Genomic DNA, 22421 nt, shown 5'->3' on the forward strand with positions numbered 1-22421 from the left:
ATCCAAATGAAAACACACGCACACACACACATACACACAAGCCAAATCAAGGCAGACAGGCTTGGCGTACTCGGCTCAGATAGCGGCAGATTCCCCTCTGTTCTATTGATTAATTGTGCCATTATATTTGATGTATTGCTTTCTGTGGCCCATTTATTCTCTTCTTTCTCTCATGTTTTTTTATTCTTCTCCTCGGATTGTCATTTGAGGCAGACGGCCCTGGTGTAATAGTCTTCAACATGACCCAGCAGACCCGGGTATAGATGAATAAAACCATCCTTACATGCTTCCTTCCTGAGCAAATGCAATGGAAAGGGAACATGGGACTGCTTTCTTATCTCAAGTTATTGTTCTACCCGTGTCACGACTAATTTGTCTGGCCGTGAGGGACCCGGAATAATTTTTCATATTTAATCAGGTGGAGAATGTGACATGGCCTGTTGGATAAGTCATTTTCCGTGTTCCATTATCAAAATTTTAAGGAAGCGCCCTCCCAGCGCCGAACCGGCACTCACTAAATGGCATGGCTAGAGTGGTTTGGCTTATAAAATCATAATGGGCCTGCCTGCTTTGATAAACTGAGAACGTGGTTGGAATACGAGAGAGGGGGGGAAATGAAAGGATAAGGAAAATAAGAGTTTAAAGGATGGAAGATAGTGAAAAGCTAAAAAAATGGACGAAAGAGTAGGAGCTGTTTGGAAAATGAGAGTGAGAAAGTGTGAAGAATCAACCACGGTGAGGTCAGCAAACCAATGACTGATTGAGGACTCACTGAAAGGACTGAAAGCATAGTTTGAGGAAGGGACTTGAGAAACAGCAGAAAGAGAGGGTGAGAGAGATGACACGTCATACAAACAGGGTACAATGTTCAAGGGCAAATAAAGATATTAAATACAGAGATGTGTTGTAGGTATACTAACAATGTACGTAACAAACTTGCTTATTCAAAAACCAAGCTTTTTATTATTTGCTCAAATTAAAATGTTTCTTTTTTTAAAGGATTTAAAATTTTTTTAAACATTATTTAATATTATTACAATTATATTAAAAGCAACAACAACGGATATTGTTTTTGTGCCATGTAACATTTTTTTTTTTGTAAATTACACAGTGTTTACCTTTAATATGAACTGAATTTTACTGTAGGACAGTAATGCGGTGTGTTACTCTTTTTAAAATTTGCATTGTGAAAATTACTGTATATTTTACGGTAAAAATATACAATACTTTAAATATATATAGAGCAAGGTAAATGATGCTTTAATGTTAACAGTATTATACAGTATGTGTAAATACAGTCTCGCTGTAATTGATTTACGGTAAGGTACTGGTGAACTGCTGCCAGTAAGTTACTGTAGATTCTACAAGAAATTGTTAACAGTGTGATATTAATATTTATACAAAAGTTCTGTCTGGTTCTTGAATCTGATTGGCTGATAACTGTGTGATATTCTGCAAATAACAGCACGAGTACATCCTCTTCACCCTTGTGTATTACTCCGACCATATACAGCGACAAGCAGAGGACACTCTACAGTTTGACAAATATTGCTGCTGTTGGACAACATAATGTACTTTTGAGGCTTTTTTTAGTCGAGAATGTAGTTGTTTAGATTGCAACTATGCAGTTTATTTATAAGGATAGTGCCTATTTTAAAAAATGTATAATTTCGGAGCATCGGATTTAGCGCATGGGAAACAACAGTTTCTGCAGATGTGGTGGGTAAAAGTAGTTCCTTATACAAAAGAGTTTTTAGAGTCTCTGTGTTTGATTTACTTTTTTATACACATGATTATGCCATCGAACTGTTGTATTAACGCAGGGTCTCACTCGTAGCAGTGCGATGCAGCTGTATTTCATCATTGGTGGAACACTAACACCCAATTCACATGGGGCGTCAGCGTCAACACTTTCCGTTCATTTTAAATGGGAGATGTTAGGCGTTGGCGAACTGCATTGTGGATCCGTCGGCGACACTTCCGTGGCGTTGCTCGCTGCAGAAGTTGGTAAATTCTGAACTTTTCAAGCGCCAATGGCAGCGTCAGCCAATCAGATTGTTCATGCAAATACCCCAGCTCAGACAGTAGCCGATTGCAGACTAAGGCACTCATCCTGTGGCCTCATAGGAACACACACACAAATGGTTTGTCCATTTGCTTTATTTATTATATGTACTTTGAAGCTCATCTTGCTGTTCGGTATAATAAGCACACTGTTAATATTGCTTAATTATTTGGTTGTTTTGATTATTTGTTATTTACTTTACTTTTCTGTTCTTTGAAATATGTAAAAAATTCATAACTGATTCATATAGATCATATTTAACTCTGTTATATATATTTCAAACATTATTTCACCAATAATTTAACTTTTTTTTCACAAACATTATTTGAAACAAGCAATTAGGCACCTTTCTTTCAATTGAAATGCCTTCTATGTATATAAAGTCACTTTTCTAAATATAATTTTTAATGCGGACACCAAAATGGGACGCCTTGTCATTGACCCATATATGATATTAATTGTTGGAAACAGTCAAGAAGGACTAAAAGGTGGAAAATCAAGGACTAAAAAAAAAACAAGATTGTATCTCTTGTGAACAAAATGAGACACAAAAGTGTTCTCCGTTTGTGAAACATACCATGTGAAGACAACTTAAAACCTGAATAAATCAAGACACGTACTTTAGGATGTCCAGTAACAAAGAGCAAAAGGCAAAAGAAAAGACTGTGAAAGCACACAGACGGTTTTGTTTGCTACTGAAGTTGCTAATGCTGAAGGACTCACCCTGTTCAAGTGGCTGAGGCTTGAGTCCAGTGGCCTTCATCTTGAGCGCTTCTTTAGCAGACATGTCACAGCAGGAGCCTTTATTAGTGTCCTGATCGCTGTCCGCTTGGTCGCTGTCACCGTGTCCGCTGTCTCTGAGACTGGCACGCTCTGGATCTTTGAACGTAGAGCTGCTACAAGTCCAAAAAACAACAAGACCAAAAAAAGATCAAACAGATTAACCCTGGCATGGCTTCTTAGCTCTTATCTGAAGAACGTCTGTGTGCAAAAAAACAAATAACGCTGAGAAAACTGTTAAATAGGCCTTACCTTTGAACAAACTGCTGCCTGTTACCCATGTAATTGGGCTCAGCAGGAAAATTGTCTGTCTGTGAAGGGGAAAAGGAAAAGAGTTTACGTCTTGCGCGACACTGAAATGTGTCCTGGTGTGCGACAGAATCTCCTGGTGAAAGAGATTGATTAATTATTCATAAAAAAAGAGGGGGGGTGGAAGAGATGGAGAAAAGGAGGGGAGCTTTAATCCGTAGATTTGTGCATTTTAATTAGTCAAGGAAACATGCTAATTAAACATCCAAAACACTCAATTGCACATTTGTGAACTTAATGACCTGTTAGATACAAATACAAGTGGAGCAGCACGGCAGAAGAAAAAATGGAGCGAATAAGAGGGAGTGTGTGTGTGTGTGTGTGTGTGTGTGTGGTGTAAAAAAAAGAGAAGATCTGTTGAAGTTGTTAAAGGCTCTGAACGCTCACCCACACACACAACCTTCTCTATCCATCGGGGAGCATCCCATTCACAACTATTGTTCTTAATAGAAGCTAATTACATTTATTTTAGACTGACTCTAACTGGTAAATAAAAGGAAGTATAGCAATGCAATGGGATATTCACTGCTTACTGTCTGCAGTGCTCATTATTGTGTTGCTGAGAGTGCATTATATTTAATTTTATTATTTATACCGGCCACTTTACTAGGTACACCTTACTAGTACCGGGTTGGACCCCCTTTTGCCTTCAGAATTGCCTTAATCCTTCGTGGTATAGATTCAACAAGGTGCTTGAAATAGTCCTCAAAGATTTTTTGGTCTATATTGGCATAATAGCATCACGCAGTGGCTGCAGATTTGTCGGCTGCACGCAGATTCCACGTGGGCCTTCAGTAACAATACTAAACAAAGTTATCTTATCTTCATACCTATCATTATTATGCGCTTCAACGTCTATCAATCAGTAATAAGTAAAAACAGTAAAAAGTTCAGTAATAAGAAGTGATTTAGTAAGTAAACTTTAACAGTTTATCATTCTTTATTATATCCCCTCCTGCCTCTCTCTCATTCTTTCAGTCTGTCTTTCTCTTCAGTGGCTGAAGAAAAGCAAAAAACCGATACCCCCCTCTCTGATCTCTCTCCTATGGGTTTCAATTACTCAATTCAATGTTACATCAATGTTGCCAAAGCGTGTTTGCGCAGCAACTCACGGTCAATACGGAGTGGAACGGAAAAGAATCTGGACTCAGCTGTGGTCCAGACAATATTGACACGGCTAAACGCGAGACTGAGAGAGACTAATGCACTGGATCATTTCTCCTCTCTCTCTCTCTCTCTCTCGCTTTCCCTCCACCATCATAAACCCTCTTAGACATCTTGATGGTACAGTAATGCGGTGCAGAAACGTTCTTTATTACTAACATACGCTTTTATGCCTGACATTACCACATGTACTCTGTATATAAAAGTGTTATCGCACTTGTTGTTTCAAAGGCATTTAAAAGATGCAAACAGATCTGGGATGTTTTATGTGAAAGAAAGAGAGAGAAATGCTATATAATAAAAGTGCAATAGCAGGTGTTTATCTTTGGAATTTTGTTCTTTGCTTCGAAAACCTTAAACCATAAAACAATGTCTGTTTGCTGGAGAGAGAGATAGTTTTTTTCTTCTTCAACGCACTGCTGGACTTCAAAAGGAGATATGTGTGATGCTGAAATGATGAAACGAGACGGTAAAGTCCCAGCAGGAGGGGATTGTGGGATTGTGTGAAAGGTCACGTAGGCCTCCCTGTACCCTCATGACCTTTATGAAGCTTTGTTGAGACTCTATCGCAGTACGGAGCGCGTCTTTCAACCACAGCTATAGATAAAAAGCACAGATGCAGAAGTCAAATCAAAGGCTAAATCAGTGATTAAAATGCTTCACAGGTAAAGTTGTAATTGCTTTGAATCGTTTGTAAATTCAAGCCAAACGTGGGTTTATGTGAGTGTTTATGTAACTTGGAGTAATGTGTACATGAAGACTGGATATGTGTTCATGGTTTCCTTCTACATTTACTTCTCGATCCACAAAAATTAATAATAACTCACTATTAAGTACTCCAAACCAGTAGGTGGCGATGTCACTTTGTAAAGAAACACAGCAAGCGCGTGTAAAGTCATATGATTGTTGTCTTTCAAGTACTTTACTTGTGCATGGATATAGAATCCACTAATATATATATATATATATATATATATATATATATATATATATATATATATATATATATATATATATATATATATATATATATATATATATATATATATATAAATGCGCATTATACAACTGTTTGTTGGTCAGTAGATGCTATACTCCATGAAACGAGATGAGACACGAGATTGGATTCACAAGAAAGAGAAGAGATGAGATTTTTACAATATTTTAAAGAACTGCTTAATGATGAAACATATGTATTGAATAGTCTTAGAATTAAAATATTTTGCTAATATATGAATGGAAAATGGATTTTTAATAAAAAAAATAAAAAAAATCAGAAAATGCAAAACAATTTAGGTGTTTTTTTTTTATCAACTTGTAATAATTTCCATTGTAATGAACACGCATATAATTTTATGTAAGCAAATAGTTTAGTTTATTCTGAATTATATGCAATGAACATGTCAACACTGCAACATACAGTTGAAGTCAGAATTATTAGCCCCCCTGAATTATTAGCCCCCTGTTCAGTTTTTTCCCCAATTTTTGTTTATCTGAGAGAAGATTTTTTTTTCAACACATTCCTAAGCATAATAGTTTTAATAACTCATTTCTAATAACTGATTTATTTTATCTTTGCCATGATGACAGTAAATAATATTTGACTAGATATATTTTAAAGACAATGCTATACAACTTAAAGTGACATTTAAGAGTTTAACTAAGTTAATTAGGTTAACTAGGCAGGTTAGGGTAATTAGGCAAGTTATTCTACAATGAGGGTTATGTTCTGAAGACTATCAAAGAAAAAAAAAATACAGCTTAAAGGGGCTAATAATTTTGACCTTAAAATGGTTTAAAAAAATGTTTAACTGCTTTTAATCTAGCCGAAATAACACAAATAAGACTTTCTCCAGAAGAAAAAAACATTATCAGACATACAGTGAAAATTTCCTTGCTCTGTTAAACATCATTTGGAAAATATTTTAAAAAGAAAAGAAAATTCAAAGGGGGGCTAATAATTCTGACTTCAACTGTATTTGTTAATATATAAATGGAAAATAGCAAACTCTACTGACTGGCTTTTCCGCTTGTTACGGCCGTAGACGTATATTGGTTGTATTTTTGCCTCCCGTTCTCTCTCTCTCTTTCTCACTCTCTCTGTGCCTGTCATTTTTGTTAGGTCCTCCTTCACGGCAGCTGATTGGTCAGGAGACCGGTCTATCATTATTGGGCGACTTGGCGCAGTCACATAAAAAGGACGTCAGGAAGAGCAGAGAGGAGAGCACGTTTTTGTGTGCTTTTGCTGACATGATTTTGTTTTGCGTTGTTTTTGTTTAACTTTCATTTTGTAAAATAATTTTGCATTACTTTTGCTCACTCTGAGAACTTTGTGATTTTTGTAAATTTTTATTTTGTTTGATTTGTTTGTTACTTTTTGGCCCAGCTCTTTCCCGTCAATACTGCGCTATACTTCAGGAAGATCATGAAGGTGGATAGGGAAGATGTCGTAGAATTTCAGATTATTTACACAGCAGATCTTGATGATCAAATCGGATTTTGTGGCAGTATCTGATTTTTTTGATGACCTGCTTAGATTTATCATCTTTTAAAGACGACTGGTATCCGATAGTCTGCATTTACACTGACAAAAGGTGCAATGACCAGAAAAAAAAGAGTGGGTGCTGACTGACAGCTGATAATAAAAAAAAGCGCTTTTTTTCCATTCTTGTATTTATTCTGTTTGCATGGTTTCTTTTTTTTCTTTTTAATAAGTTTTTGTTGCTATAGTTTATGACAGAAAAGTTCTCATTTTGCCATCTTTTATTCTTGGCTTTTTTTAAACCAGTAGCTAATTAATGTTCATGGCGTGATTTATGCATGTGATGCATGCTTTATTTTTCTTATATTGTGAGGCAATGTTGCGATGTCTGTCTGTCTGTCTGTCTCTCTCTCTCTCTCTCTCTCTCTCTCTCATTAAAGATGCTTAAATACTTGTGCTGCATGGTGATATAAAAGCTTTTTCTGTCCTCGTATATGAGATTTAAGGTCTGCGACTCTGCTGAAGTCTGTTGTGAAATGAAAGCATCAGAGTTGACGTCATTCACTACAGATGTGTGATTCGCATTAACAGGTGAAAATCCAATCTACCTGCTTACACTGCACTGTTAAATGATTAAAAAGATGCATTCATGCATTCCAGATCAGTATGTGGCGATGTCGCTTTGTAAAAAAATAAATAAATTAATTTAAAAAAAAACCTTCGCAAACACATTCCTGTAGTAAACATTGTTGTTTTTCTTGTCAAGTACAAACTAAGCACTTAATACAAATATGTTCATAAAATTGCATTTATTTTATATATTACAAACAGTATTCATAAAAAAAAAAGTAAAAAAAAAAAAAAAAAGATGTTATGCAAATGAATGGCAAAAATGCAGTAAAAGTTCTCAGTTTTGAAAGGGATAGTTCACCCACAAATGAAAATTATTTCATCATTCACTTTCCCCATCATATCATTTTAAATCTTTTTTCTGCTAAAGTTTCTTTCTTCTGTTGAACACAAAAGATAAATATACTGAACAATGCTGGTAGCTGGCACCCATTGACTTCAATAGTAGGAAAAACATGTATATACTGGAAGTCGATGGGTTATTCAACCAGCATTATTCAAAGTATCATCTTTTGTGTTGAAAAAATTCCTGACATAATTTTCATTATTGGGTGAACTATCCCTTTAATTCGAAAACACTTGTTAAAAAACACTTTACCACAACTCCAATGTAAGTAGCTGTAGCATTTCCAGCTGAAACGCAGCTTCAAATTCAGTTCAGAATTCCCAGAATACAAAAATCAGGCATTATCAAAAAAAAAAAAGAGTTTAAAAAAGCCATCGTCTATTAATAACATAAGCGCAGGGGGTGCCAGAACAGAGGATGATGGTTAATTTCGATAGCAGGGCCAGCGTGCCCTTGGCAGCGACAGGAATCACAGGAATATGACCTCCACGCGTCTGCCTTTTAAAAGGTTGATAAGAGCACTTTCCGGGGAAGTGTTTTACAACATCCTGGCTGTATGCAAACTGCCCCTGGAGAGAGCGTCTGAGTGAGAGGCTCTAAATCCAGGCTTTTCCGAGATTACGCTAGCTGTGTCCGCTAGCTGTGCCAGTGCTGGGTCAGGCATGACTCCACACAGCCTGCTTATTTATCCTCTATTAGCATACCGTGTGTCTTTAGCACAAACTTCATCAGACGCATCCAACTTGCAAATATCCACAATCATGAAAAACACAACACAGTTTTGGCAGCCAACATCGCCTGTTCGTTCCAACGATGTTGCTGCGAGCCGCTATAAATAAACACTTTGTACCAACAGCTAAAAGCTAATAAAAAGTACATTACAGTAGTACTGATCACACATTCGCCTGCCAATTTGCACACTGACATTTTTTTTTACAAGTTTAGGTCATGGCTTTAATGAGACACACCATCAGGTGAGTTTAATTTATACTGCTATGCTAGGTTTCTGCTGTTTTTCAGATGCAGTCCAGCTGTTACATGCTACAGGCTAGCAAACCGCTAATGACCAGCACTACTTATGGCTGTTGCTAAACTTATGCTAGTTTTAATTGAGTGTTTAACTCCTAATTGAGGGCACTGGACCGTGGTTTGTGGTAATGCGTCAATCGAGTGTTAGCAGCGATGTGCTTGGCTTCCATCTGCACGCTTGCGTCTGGAGCCATTAGCCAAAAATATGCAGAGTACTTTGGATTTTCCAAAAACTGATTTCTAGATTGTTCCTAGCCATATGAGATTCAGCTGTTTTCGACCTTTTTGCATTCTGTACACTTTAACATACTTTTATTTTTTAAGACACCAGATGCTTTTTTATTGATGAATGATAACTTGAATAAAGGCTTTTCAAAGAAATCATGACTGAGTACGCATATATATATATATATATATATATAAAAAAAGTAAAAATGAAGATTATTGAATTAATAAATAATAAAATATCATTTTTATATCAATAATAAAACGATATAGTTTTATTTCATTTTACGGTTAATAATGATGCAGATGATAATAATAATAATAATAATATAATATAATTTTATTTTATAATATTTACTATTATTAATTGTAGTATATAATAATATTATTATTATTATTATTATTATTATTATTAATAATAATAATAAATAAGAATAATGAGAAAAATAACATTGATAATAAAAATAATATGAAAGTATTTAAATATTATTTTAATTTATAGTTTACTATTGTTAATTGTAGTGCATAATAATAATAATAATAATAATAATAATAATAATAATAATAATAATAATTAATAATAATAATGCTATATTATTATAAGTATTTGAAAAAAACTGTACTTTATTTTGTACTTATATTAATAGTAAATAGTAAAATAGTAACAATAATAATAACAATAATAATATGAAAGTATTTAAATATTATTTTAATTTATAATCTGTACTAATGTTAATTGTATTATATAATAATAATAATAATAATAATAATAATAATAATAATAATCAAAGTATTTGAATATTGTTTTTTTTTAATAATATTTACAACGATTAACTGTAGTATTTAATACTAATTCTTTCATTTTTTTTTTTTTCGGCTTAGTCCCTTTATTAATCTTGGGTCGCCACAGCGGGATGAACCGCCAACTTATCCAGCACATGTTTTACGCAGCGGATGCACTTCCAGCTGCAACCCATGACTGAGAAACATCCATACACACTCATTTACACACACACACACACACACACACACACACACACACACTATGGACAATTTTAGCTTACCCAATTCACCTATAGCGCATGTTTTTGGACTTGTGTGGAGCTCCTACAACAACTGACTTGAATCGCCTATAATATCAAACACTTGAAAATAAACTTTAAAAACCTCTAATCCTCGAATAACAGTTAAGAAACTCCTTTTCCAAACCCATACAGTACAGTACTCATCACATGCCATTAAAACTTTTCCTAAACTCCCAATCAGAACAGCAAAAAAAAAAAAAAAAAAAAAAACCTAAACCAAAGTAAACCTCTTTGTGTAAAGCAGCATGTTTAAAGGTAAAGCAGACTCCCTCAAGAGAGCAGCAGAAAACAGCTCATCTATTTCAGTGAATCTTCAGCAGCCTCTCTGGAGTGTTTTCACGGTGCCTGCTTTCAATAGAGACAAATGAAGAAAAGACCAGCAAACCTGTGTGTGTGTTTACAGGACAAACCGAGGAGGGAAAGGAAGGGATGCTTATGCAGCATGGATGCCCATCTGCCTTTCCAGCGTCATTGTGAAATGCATCTGGGTATTTGGCTGTGCCAGATTTGTGCCCTCTGCTGTCTGACAATACAAACACTACGAGGAGAAGAGCATGAAGAAAAATCATCCAATTTCACCTTGCTGGTCTGCCAAGTGGACAAATATATATAGTTTCAAAACTGACAAACTCGACACTCTTCAGGAGCGAGGATATATTTAGCACAGGTTTATCATTTACACACAAACACTCGGTTAAAAGTCTACAATTACTATTTGAAGACAAATGTGTATACTGGATCACTGTATTTATCGATTGATTTCTTTTAGTTTTTATATATTATGTATATAAAAGGAGAAAAATATGTAAAAATGATAGCTCTCCTCTGAAATTATTTATTGATATTAAGTGATGTTTAGAGAAAAATGCAATTTGTCTGAGTATTTCCTCCTATATTTTAATATTTGTTTAGAAAATATTCTATAGTTTTTCTTATTTTTTTCTTTTGGCTGTAAACAACAACAACAACAACAACAACGACAACAATTATGTGTACTGTATATATATATAAATATATATATATATATATATATATTATTGAACCCCTTAAGAAATTATTTCTTGCAATATTCTTTTGTAATAAATTGTTTTTTTTCTTTAATGGGTATATTCAAAATTTTTGTTGTTTGTAATTGTTAATATTACTATTTTACTAAATAAACAGTAATAATCCAACTGCAATGAAACAGCAATAATAAAGACAGAATTTTGATCAAATGTTCTAAATTATAAATAACTAAACAATTGTTTAAGTTATACTACATTTTAAAAAATCATATTTTAGTCACTTTTTTTGGTGAAATTTCATTCATTCATTTTCTTTTCGGTTTAGTCCCTTTATTAATCTTGGGATCACCACAGCGGAATGAACCTCCAACTTATCCAGCATATGTTTTAAACAGCAGATGCCCTTCCATCTGCAACCAATCTCTGGGAAACATCCATACACACTTATTCACACTCATACACTATGCACAATTTAGCCTACCAAATTCACCTATAGCGCATGTTTTTGGACTGTGGGGGAAACCGGAGCACCCAGAGGAAACCCACGCGAACGCAGAGAGAACATGCAAACTCCACACAGAAACGCCAACTGACCCAGCCGAGGCTTGAACCAGCGACCTTGTTGCTGTGAGGCGACAGCACTACCTATTGCACCACCGCATCGCCCTTGGTGAAATTTCAGACTGAAAACTGTTCTATGAAAAAAAATGAATAAATAATAATGTAAAAAAATGAATAAATAAATAATAATAATAATAATAAATAATTAATATTATTTAACCCCTTAAAAATTTACTTCTTCCAATCTTTTTTTTGTAATAAATAATCATTTTGTCTTCAACTGGTATATCTATAACTAGTTTTTTTTGTAGTTGTTGTTTTTATTGAATGCAATAAAACTAAATGCCTAAATGCATTACGTTGCTGCCATGTGATTGGCTGATTAGAAATTTGTGTTAACGAGCAGTTGGGCAGGTGTACCTAATAAAGTGGCCGGTGAGTGTTTATCAGATGGTGACCTAATCATATTTTATTGCATAAATTAAAAATAAAATAAAATTATCAAAAAATAATGAATAAATAATCCATTTGTATTTAAATTTTGATATTTTTAGAATTAAAATTAAGTCATTTAATATCAAAAATATATATTTCAGTTTATTTTTCAGATTAAAACCTGATCTATTAAGAAATGAGTTTCATCAAATGTAACCAATGGGATGCTTCCATAATTCATATCTATTTATACAGAGTCACTACACAGCGTCCACACAAAGTCCACAGGATTCACACCCCAGAAGAAAACTTTCACAGCAAACTAAACAAACCAAACAGTGACTGCAAACAGACCCGACTCCCTAATTGAGTGTAAAACAGCCATCTGACACGACGGGCCATCGAGAATCAAAGGTTTCAAGGGCAAACAGAGCCCTTTTTTTATTCGTCCGCATCTGTTTGTTTGGCTGTTTGAACACAAGACCCCTGGGTGGAATAGCATTTGCGAAATGTACACAATAAAGCTTCATAAACAAAGAGCGATCAATGTTTACAACTACATAACAAACAAGAGCTGGACGAGTTACCCTAGTGTTTTTGCACAGCCGACTAGAATGAATACGAAAAATAATCAGACTGTCGAGCGACGTATTCATTATATTGAGCAGAGACGAAGAATGGCCTGAGCATTGATTGGGTCATTTCTCTGGTGCATTATAGAGTGATCAAATTCAATTAGCTGCCTTTGGTCAGTCTGCAGGTAAAAAGGGTCAAAATATGAACTAATGGTTAGCACTTTTCTTTCCCAATTGTTGACTGACTACATTAAGACTCAATAAAAAATCATTATAAATTCATTTTAATGGTATGGAAATGGTAATTAAGAATGGAAATGAGGCATTGTTTTATTAAACATGAAGTAGTTTGCATATACAGTATTTCTGGCGTAAAAAGATTGAACATTGGATGAGGTCAAGCTCAAAATTATTGCTTTGTTTATTTATTTTGAACTTTTTTGGTATTACGAGATTTTTAAATTATATGTTAATTATGCAAATAAGCCATTGCTTTAATGAGATTGATAAAAAATGTGCAAAAGAGGCATAGTTTTAATAAATATGAAGTAATTTGCTAGTAATTTTTGCGCAAAAATCTGAATATTGGATGAAGTTGGGTTGAAAATTCTTATTTAATTATTTATTTTTTATGATATGTTTAATTATGCAAATGAGGCATTGTTTTATTAAATATAAAGTAATTTGCTAGTAATTTTTGCACAAAAATCTGAATATTGGATGAAGTTGGGATGAAAATTCTTATTTAATTATTTATTTTTTATGATATGTTTAATTATGCAAATGAGGCATTGTTTTATTAAATATGAAGTAGTTTGCATATCTTGCACAAACAATTGAAGATTGGATCAGACACAAAATTCGTGTTTATTTACAAATTTGTGACTTTTTTATATTGCATGTTTTGTTCAAATTATATGTTTAATTATGCAAATGAGCAATTGCTTTAATAAGCATTCAAATGAGACAATGTTTTATTAAACATCAAGTAGTTTGCAAAAATTTCGTGAGCAAAAGTCTGAAAATCGGATGAAGTCAGGTTCGAAATGATTGCTTATTTATTTATTAAATTTTGTATTACAAGTTATTTTTCAAATTATATGTTTAATTATGCAAAATGAAGCATTGTTTGAATAAATATGAAGTAGTTTGCATACATTTCTTGCATAAAAAATGGGAACATTGGATGAAGGTTCAAAATTCTTGTTTATTTATACATTTTTGACTTTTTTGTATTGCATGTTTTATTCAATTTCTTTGTTTAATTATGCAAATGGGTCAGTGCATTAATAAGCATGTTTAAAATTGCAATGAGCCATTGTTTCAATAAATATGAAGTGATTTGCATAAATTTATTGCACAAAAATTGGAAATTGGATGAAGCCAGGTTCCATTTTAAAAATTTATTCATACATTTTTGACTGTATTACACTTTTTTTTCAAATTATATGGTTAATTATGCAAATGAGCAATTGTTTTATAAAATATAAAGTAGTTTGCATATATTTCTAGCATAAAAGAGATTGAACATTGGATACATTTTTGCATAAACTCTTGGTTATTTATTTATTAATTTTAGACTTTTTTTGTAATCTAAATTTTATTCAAATGATATGTTTAATTATGAAAATAAGTCATTGCATAAATAAGCATATTTAAAATTCAAATGAGCCTTTATTTTAATAAATGTGCAGTGATTTGCATAAATTTCTTGAGCAAATACCAAAAAATTAAATGAAGTCTGGTTCAGAATTTTTGTTTATTTATTTATACATTTTTCCATGTTTTTTTTTTCTTCCAAATGCTAGGTTTGATTATGTAAACGAGGCATTGTTTAATTAAATATGAAGTAGTTTGCAAACATTTATAGGACAAAAAGATTGAACCATGGATGAAGTCCGGTTCAAAATTCTTGTTTATTTATTTAATAACTTTAGGCTTTTTAGTATTACAAATTTTATTCAAATGATATGTTTAATCATGCAAATAAGGCATCGCTTTAATAAGCAAAAATAAAATGCAAATGAGGCATTGTTTTATCAAATATGAAATAATTGTATGAATTTCTTGCGCAAAAAATCTGAAAATTGAATGAAATCAGGTTTATTTTTTATTATTTTTTCTATCACAATTTTTTTTAAACAGTATGGTAATTTATGCAAATGAGCCATTACTTTAATAAATATGTTTAAAAATGAAAATAATGCATTATGTTATGTTATTAAGTAAGGTTCAAAATTCTTATTTTATTTATTCATTTATTTATTTATTACTAATCGTATTAGCATTTGCATCAACCTTAGTGTGCAGAATTGCCTTCTTTTAAAACATTTAAAAAATCCTACTGTTTTAATATTTTTGACTGGTGATGTGCAACAACATATTTGTAACCATTGACTTCCATAGTAGGAAAGAAAATACTATGGAAGTCAATGGTTACAGGTTTCCAGCATTCTTCAAAATATCTTAATTTATGTTCAACAAAAGAAATTCACACAGGTTTCCACTTTTAGTTGAACTATCCCTTTAAGCTAAAAAAAGGCCCAAATCTCAAAACAGATGGGTGTGATTTTTCCTCCAGTGTCTCGCCTTTACAAACCAAATGTCAGCACTGCTCATTTCCGGCTTCCAGCCCTCAGACCCCTGGTTAAAAGTTTTGAAAAATTAATTGCTTCCTTTGAAATTAACGCCACACGACTCTAGACATTTGCTGGTCAGAGTTATATCCATCTAGATTAATTACAGTGAGCCGAGCAGACTCCGCAGGTCATGCGTTTTTATCTAAGCCTGGATTTGACAGGAGCCTTTTAAATGTAATAGCCACGACACACACACACACACACCGCTTTCCGTTGTTTAAGGGTTTAAAATCACTATTAATGCCCAAGTCTAATCTGAGGATGTCCTAAATGCTCATGCAAGATGCTAGTGATCTCATTGTCCCGAAGTGAACTTTAGAGACTGTCGGTCACTTTTAAGAATGTCTGAATGCTTGTTTGCACTTTTACGTTTTAATCAAATATAATATGCTAATATTCCTTAGAGATGGTGAATGCATATGCCTATGTTGAGGCATCAAAGAATTTTTTTATTTTTTTTTATTTTCCTTTATTTAATTTTATATAAATTTTACTTCATTTTAGTTTTTATTAAATTTAATTACATATTTATTTTATTTTATTTTATTTTATTTTATTTTATTTCATTTTATTTTATTTTATTGTATTTTATTTTATTTTATTTTATTTTATTTTATTTTATATTATTTTATTTTATTTTATTTTATTTTATTCATAAGACATTTGGTTTTGAGAAAAGGCAGAATAGAAAATCCTGTAACGGTAAAACTCAATGCATTGATGTTCATTTTTTTTATCTTTTGAATTTTGTTGCATGGTTAAAAAAGTTAATATACGGAAACAAATAATAATACAGGGCAAAAAACTACTTTTAAATAATAATTTAAAATTATAAAAAATATCCATGTGATATTCTCATAAGTATTAATAATAAAAGTAATATTTTAAAAATATTACCAATTTCAAAATAATAAATAAATGTAATGATTTTATGCTTGTTTAAGGCCTATGAGTTTTTTTTTTTTAAATATTATAACTTTATTATAAAAAAAATGTGTTTGTTTGTTTTGGTTTATCAATATGAACAAGTAACAGGTGTAAGTTTTATTATGTTGTATATTTTGCTTATTCCGAGACTAAATTATATATATATATACATTTATTTCAGAATCAGGATCAGAATGAGTTTTATTTGGCAAGTGCACCCAAACAATAATATTTTTAATTTTCTTTGGAGTTTTCAGAAAGTCAGGGTACATAAATACTGACACAAGAGGACAGAAACATATAAATGTGTTTGTATGTCATGTATGTGCTTTGTATGTACATTGCGTGTGATTTATCTGCATATTGTTATGCACAATACGTAAACTGTTGACAGTTTTGAGAAAAGGATATGTATGGTAACACTTTATTTTGATGGTCCATTTGAGAATTAGTAGACTGTCTGCTTAACATCTGTTGATAGTGCTGCTAAACAGACATTTAAGTGACTAAGAAACTGTGCAAGTACATGTCCACTTACACTGACCCTAACCCTAACCTTAACCCCAACCAAACAGTCTACTTATAATCTATTGAGAATTAGTTGGCATGCAGATGCAATGTCACTTAAATTCAACAAACAGACCATCAAAATAAAGTGTGACCATGTGTATTTACTTACAGTAGTATGTGGTATTTTTAGGATACAGAAACCATGAACACAACATTAGTACTGTATTGTTTATGGCCATAAAAAAGCAACTGTTGTGATAGCTATTCAAGTTGGATATGGCCTGAGTAAAGTAATTGAGTTTATATTCATTATTTAATATTTTATTATCGCCATAAACAAGTTTACTGATCTTACTTTGCCCAAAAAGAAACAAAATTTTTATTTGAAGACATTCGGCTGCAGTATAAAACACAGACAGACGTTAAATTAATATTTTTAAGCACATCTACTGTAGTCATACTCACATTAAACTTCCACCCACACACTTTTCTGATCCAATAGCATCTCGGCAAAGTGTGTAAGAAATGCTATTATAATGCATGAACAGGAACACTGGGCAAATTAGGCTACATTCAGCAGACAGATATTTTTTAACATGCATTTTCTTTTGTGTCTTGAATACTCGAAATCCTTTCCGAGAGCAATTACAGCGATTTTCAATTCCAGCGCTCAGCATAACTACAGATCAAGCGATCCGAGCCACAAAAGAAGCATATTTAAGCCACACAGTGCATCTCTCAGTGGCAATAACCGCATCTAGTCACCATTTCTTTCCACAAATCCCGATTTTGAAAAATGAAGAGAGGGAGATTACAGTAATCCGGCTGGGATTATAAGCGCTTCAGGGCCGGTCCTGCTTCTGTCTCCCAAACTCGCTTGTGTCCAGCTGACATGGATGCAGTCACTGTCATACAGACCAGATAAGACCCAATTTTCGCTTTGGAAAAAGCGGAAGATAATCCCATAACTAAGTATGTTAACAGAAAAAAAGATGGTGGGTGTCCTTTTCTGCTCATGCCATTTGCTATTTGAGCCTCTTTTTTTGGAGACTTTCATAAAATTTGAGGTTTTTATGAATATTTTGGGGTTTTTTTTCAGTATTGAGTAATGAAACTTCCAAAACAAAGTTGTGCATTTTTCTTTTGTGATTGTTTACTTATTTGTGTCTGCATATTTCAATTGCAATATATATATATATTTAAAGATGATGTTAAATTATTTATTTTTCTCCTGCATTGAGCCATACATCTCCACTTTAGCATCACCAAATTTCATAGATGTGTTCATATCTTTATATTATTTAAGTTTTAATGAAAACGAAACAGAAGTAATGGTTTTTGAAGGTACCGTTGGGACTCCTCTATTTAACTTGTGCTTGTTAGCTTAGCATATTAAGCCTATAGTCACAAATTTAGAGGGTAAAATTTGACTGAATCAGATTAGAGCAAGAGTTGAATCAATTAAGACAATTAGCGAAAATAAAGCAATATTTACCATAACAACAGTTTGAGACAGTAATTCATGCTTTTGTGACCACTATGTTAGATTACTTTAATGCACTGTAAATTGGGAGTAGCAGGTCAGCTATTGCCCGTTTGCAAATGGTGCAAAATGCTGCAGCACACCTGTTAAATCATATGTGAAAATGTACAATTTAATAAGGAGGCGTGGCACCCAACACCGCCCCTAAACCCAACCGTCATTGGGTGATCAGAAAATCGTACTAAATTATATGAATTAGATTGTACAAATTCATGTAAATTAGCCACTAAAGCAAAAAGTTACAAATTGCTGTGAGATTGCATTGATATTTTCTGTACAGCACTTTGGCTCACTTCTGTGTTTGTACAGTGCTCTAGAAATAAAGTCTGACTTGACTGAATATATATACTGTATATATATATAAATGCATTCACAAATCCTCTTTAAACTGTAATTCAAAATATTATTGTATTTTTAACTTTAATCCAATATTCAGATTTTTTTTGAGTGTTAAAATGTACACAAATTATATTTAATTAAAATATCTTATTTGAAATTTTGTAACTATATATATATATATATATATATATATATATATATATATATATATATATATATATATATATATATATATATATTTATTTATTTATTTTTTTACTATTTTTTTATTTATTTTATTTTTTGTCACATACACCAGTCCCAAAACACTCTTGCAACCAAGCAGCAGATAGGGGCATGTCTTTAGCAGAGATATCAAAAAAGGCGCCAGGTCTTTTAGGGTCATGACCATGTTAGTTTTGGTGCTTTGAAATATCAACATTGTTTTCATTGTTTAACATTCGCTTCATAGCGCAACTCTAAATATGAGAAACAAAAGGCTTTTTGACATTCAGCTCGTCCTTACGGCTCTGGTCGTTGTTAAAACAAGTCAAGTGGAAAATGCATTTCTTAAGCTCATTATGATATATAAAACAGCTTTTACAGTGTCATTTTTCATGCTCAGACCGTGTAGGAAACGTAAGACGTGGTAGAGAGACCTAAGGCTGACGGTCAGGGATGGAGGGACAGAGTTTAAAAGAGAGAGAAGTGGCTTGGCTTTCCTGTTAAGCACATTAGAGGTGTGATACGAGGGATGACCTCTCTGAATCAAAACATGCTGGACGCTTCTGACATTTCTGAGGCTTTACAGAACAAGATTTGTTAAAGTGACTGTAAAAGACTTGGGGTCATTTTAGAAAACGGGTGGGCTTTGTAATTGCTAAAATGTTATTATTTATTTATTACAATAATATTGTACACAACAAAATTTGTTCAAGATTTAAGACAATTGCTTTGCAATGTCATGCATAAAAAGAATCTTAGAGATGTTAAGAACCATAAAAAAGGATAATAATAATAAAAATAAAATAATAAAATACAAAATAATAATAACAATGTACTTTTTTCCATTTAATTTATATAGTAAAATGCAAAAAAACTAAAAAATGCAAAATATAAAATTTGTAAAATACACACATATATATATATATATATATATATATATATATATATATATATATATATATATATATATATATATATATATATATATATATATATATATATATATATATATATATATATAAAGATATGTATGAAAGAGAAAAAAAAATATTAATATGCAAATAAGAGAGCATAAAGACAAAATAACAGAACAAACTCTACATTTTCCTTATAATCTATATTTATACAAATATTTTTGCTTAGAAACTGTAAAATGAACAATTGTTCTCAATATTATGCTTGTCTATACACAAAAATAATACAAAATAATACAAAAACACAAAAATAATCACAAAACTTAAAACATTTTAAATCATTTAAAGTATACAAAATTTATACTAAATTAGGAATATGTACTCTATTAACAACATATATACATACATACAATAACAATATATATATATATATATATATATATATATATATATATATATATATATATATATATATATATATATATATATATATATATATATATATATATATATATGTGTGTGTGTGTGTGTGTGTGTGTGTATATATATTATATATATGTGTGTGTGTGTATATATATATATATATATATACATTTTTGATGCAGAAGTATGTCGTTGTTTTTTTTTTGCATAAATACACATCTAAATGATAAAGGAACATTTTTTTTTACCACATTTTGAAATTTTATTTTCGTAGTACTCATTTGATACATTGAAACAGACATTTTACTTGCTATTAGTGTTATTTATATGTGTAAACAATTACTTTTGTAAATTTATTATGACGCTAAGATCAAAATGGGACATCTTGTCTTTGACCCATATTCCAGAATGGCCATTAAAAAAGGAGAAAGGAGAAACAGAGGCAAGAAGCACAACAGATGGTGATTAAGAATCTGCTTCCTTCATACCAAAGACTGGAAAATGTCTGAGGTAGAAAAATGTTTAGTTCAAAAACGTACACCTCTTGTTCTTGTATCATTCCCCTTTCAAGTAGCGAGCCCCACGGTTCGGCCGAAATGTGCCCTGCAATTCCACCTACAGCTTAACAGCCTCACTTCCCACGTTGCACTGCATGTTTTACTCATGCAGAAATCTCCCACATAATTCGATTTCGTTTGGGTGAAGTGTGTGGGACTAATTAGAATTTCAAAAAACGTGTTACATGGAAGAGAACCCCAGATGAGACGGTTCGCATCAAACAGTGTGACAGTTAATCCTTATCTGAACCCTGTAGTTCAGAGGGGAAAAAAAGTGTGTGTGTGTGTGTGTGTGTGTGTTTAAATCCAAATATGATACTTGAGATAATGCAGGGTTGTATCAGAAATATATAACAATCCACAAATAAGCTGCACACTAATTAAATGAAAAGTTCAGCCAAAAAGATTCATATTTGCAGTAAATATGATGTTTACTCTTAAGTAGAACATTAAAGAGGATTTGTAGTGCAAACTAGATTCATTGGAGATTCACCAAAAAAAGAGACTGCCTGCACTTTGAACACTACAGTTTATATAGTTTACCTTACTATATAGTTTACCTTACTATATAAAGGTGAAACACAACAGGCAAAAATTGAGCTTTTTCAAGCACCAGTCAATTTTTAGATTAATGGGAATGTAGGATTTTTATAGTATTTATTCATGTTTTTGTTTTTTGTTTTTTAATGAAAAGAAAAACAATATTTAAATACAATACATATGTTCACCCTTAACAATCACAGCTGGGATGTTAATCAGTACATTTATTTATTTAATTAATTATTTGTTTGTTTATTCACACCTAAACTTGTCTTGACTAACTATATATTATATGCATATAATTTAATATACAACAAAGTGTAAACTCAAATAGTGGGGTGACAGCTATTTTTTAAAAGTGAGACCTGAGACATAAAACACAGATCTGGTCATATCTGTATTCTGAAAATTTTTACTGAAACATATGCTCATGCTGTAGATTACATATTATATATATATATATATATATATATATATATATATATATATATATATATATATATATATATATATATATATATATATATTTTTTTTTTTTTTTTTTTTTTTTTTCTTTTTTTTCCTGACAGCCTAGTAATATATGCAATTCTCCCATATTTAATGAACGATACCTCATTTAAATACTTAAACATACAATTTTATAAAACATGCCATAACAATGTTTGCTATTCTTAATGTATTTAGTCATCTGGTGAAGTTGTGATAACGTTACCTATTAAAGTAGTTTGTACCCAATTTAGTACCATACTATCCTGTTTTACCCTAACTGAAGGGTCTTGCCTTAATAATGCTGTAAATAATGTTCAGTTTCTTGCTCTGACTGACTCCATATGACTTCAGTGTATTATCAGGAGCTAGCTTTTAATTTTGTGTTTCCTGTACATTTTTCGACCCTAAAAGTGCCAGTAGCCATTGACTTTCATTAAGTTAAAAAACAATCTATAATATTTTACTCAAAAAAATGCACATTTTGGATACCATATTACCCATTTTACCCTACCTGAAGAGTCTTCCCTTAATAATATAAATAATGCAGTCTCTTGCACCAACCAACTGTTTTCCTTTATAAAACTTCAGTATCATCAGGAGCTGCAGGTATTCATTTTGTGCTTCCTTTATATTTTTTGGACCT

The 22421-nt window shown here is 32.0% G+C and overlaps 1 protein-coding gene across 1 annotated transcript in view; it reads right to left on the minus strand.

Annotated features, from left to right (window-relative positions):
* pcdh17 (protocadherin 17) overlaps positions 1-22421 on the minus strand; it is a 145856-nt gene that overhangs the window by 74971 nt on the left and 48464 nt on the right. The window contains exons 3-4 of the mRNA XM_056468153.1: positions 3098-3156; positions 2789-2961 (exon numbers count right to left, since the gene is read on the minus strand). Of these exons, the coding sequence (XP_056324128.1) occupies positions 2789-2961; positions 3098-3156 (232 nt within the window). The remainder of the gene's footprint in view (positions 1-2788; positions 2962-3097; positions 3157-22421) is intronic.

The sequence above is a fragment of the Danio aesculapii genome, chromosome 11 (assembly GCF_903798145.1).
Source record: "Danio aesculapii chromosome 11, fDanAes4.1, whole genome shotgun sequence".
Lineage (NCBI taxonomy): Eukaryota > Metazoa > Chordata > Actinopteri > Cypriniformes > Danionidae > Danio > Danio aesculapii.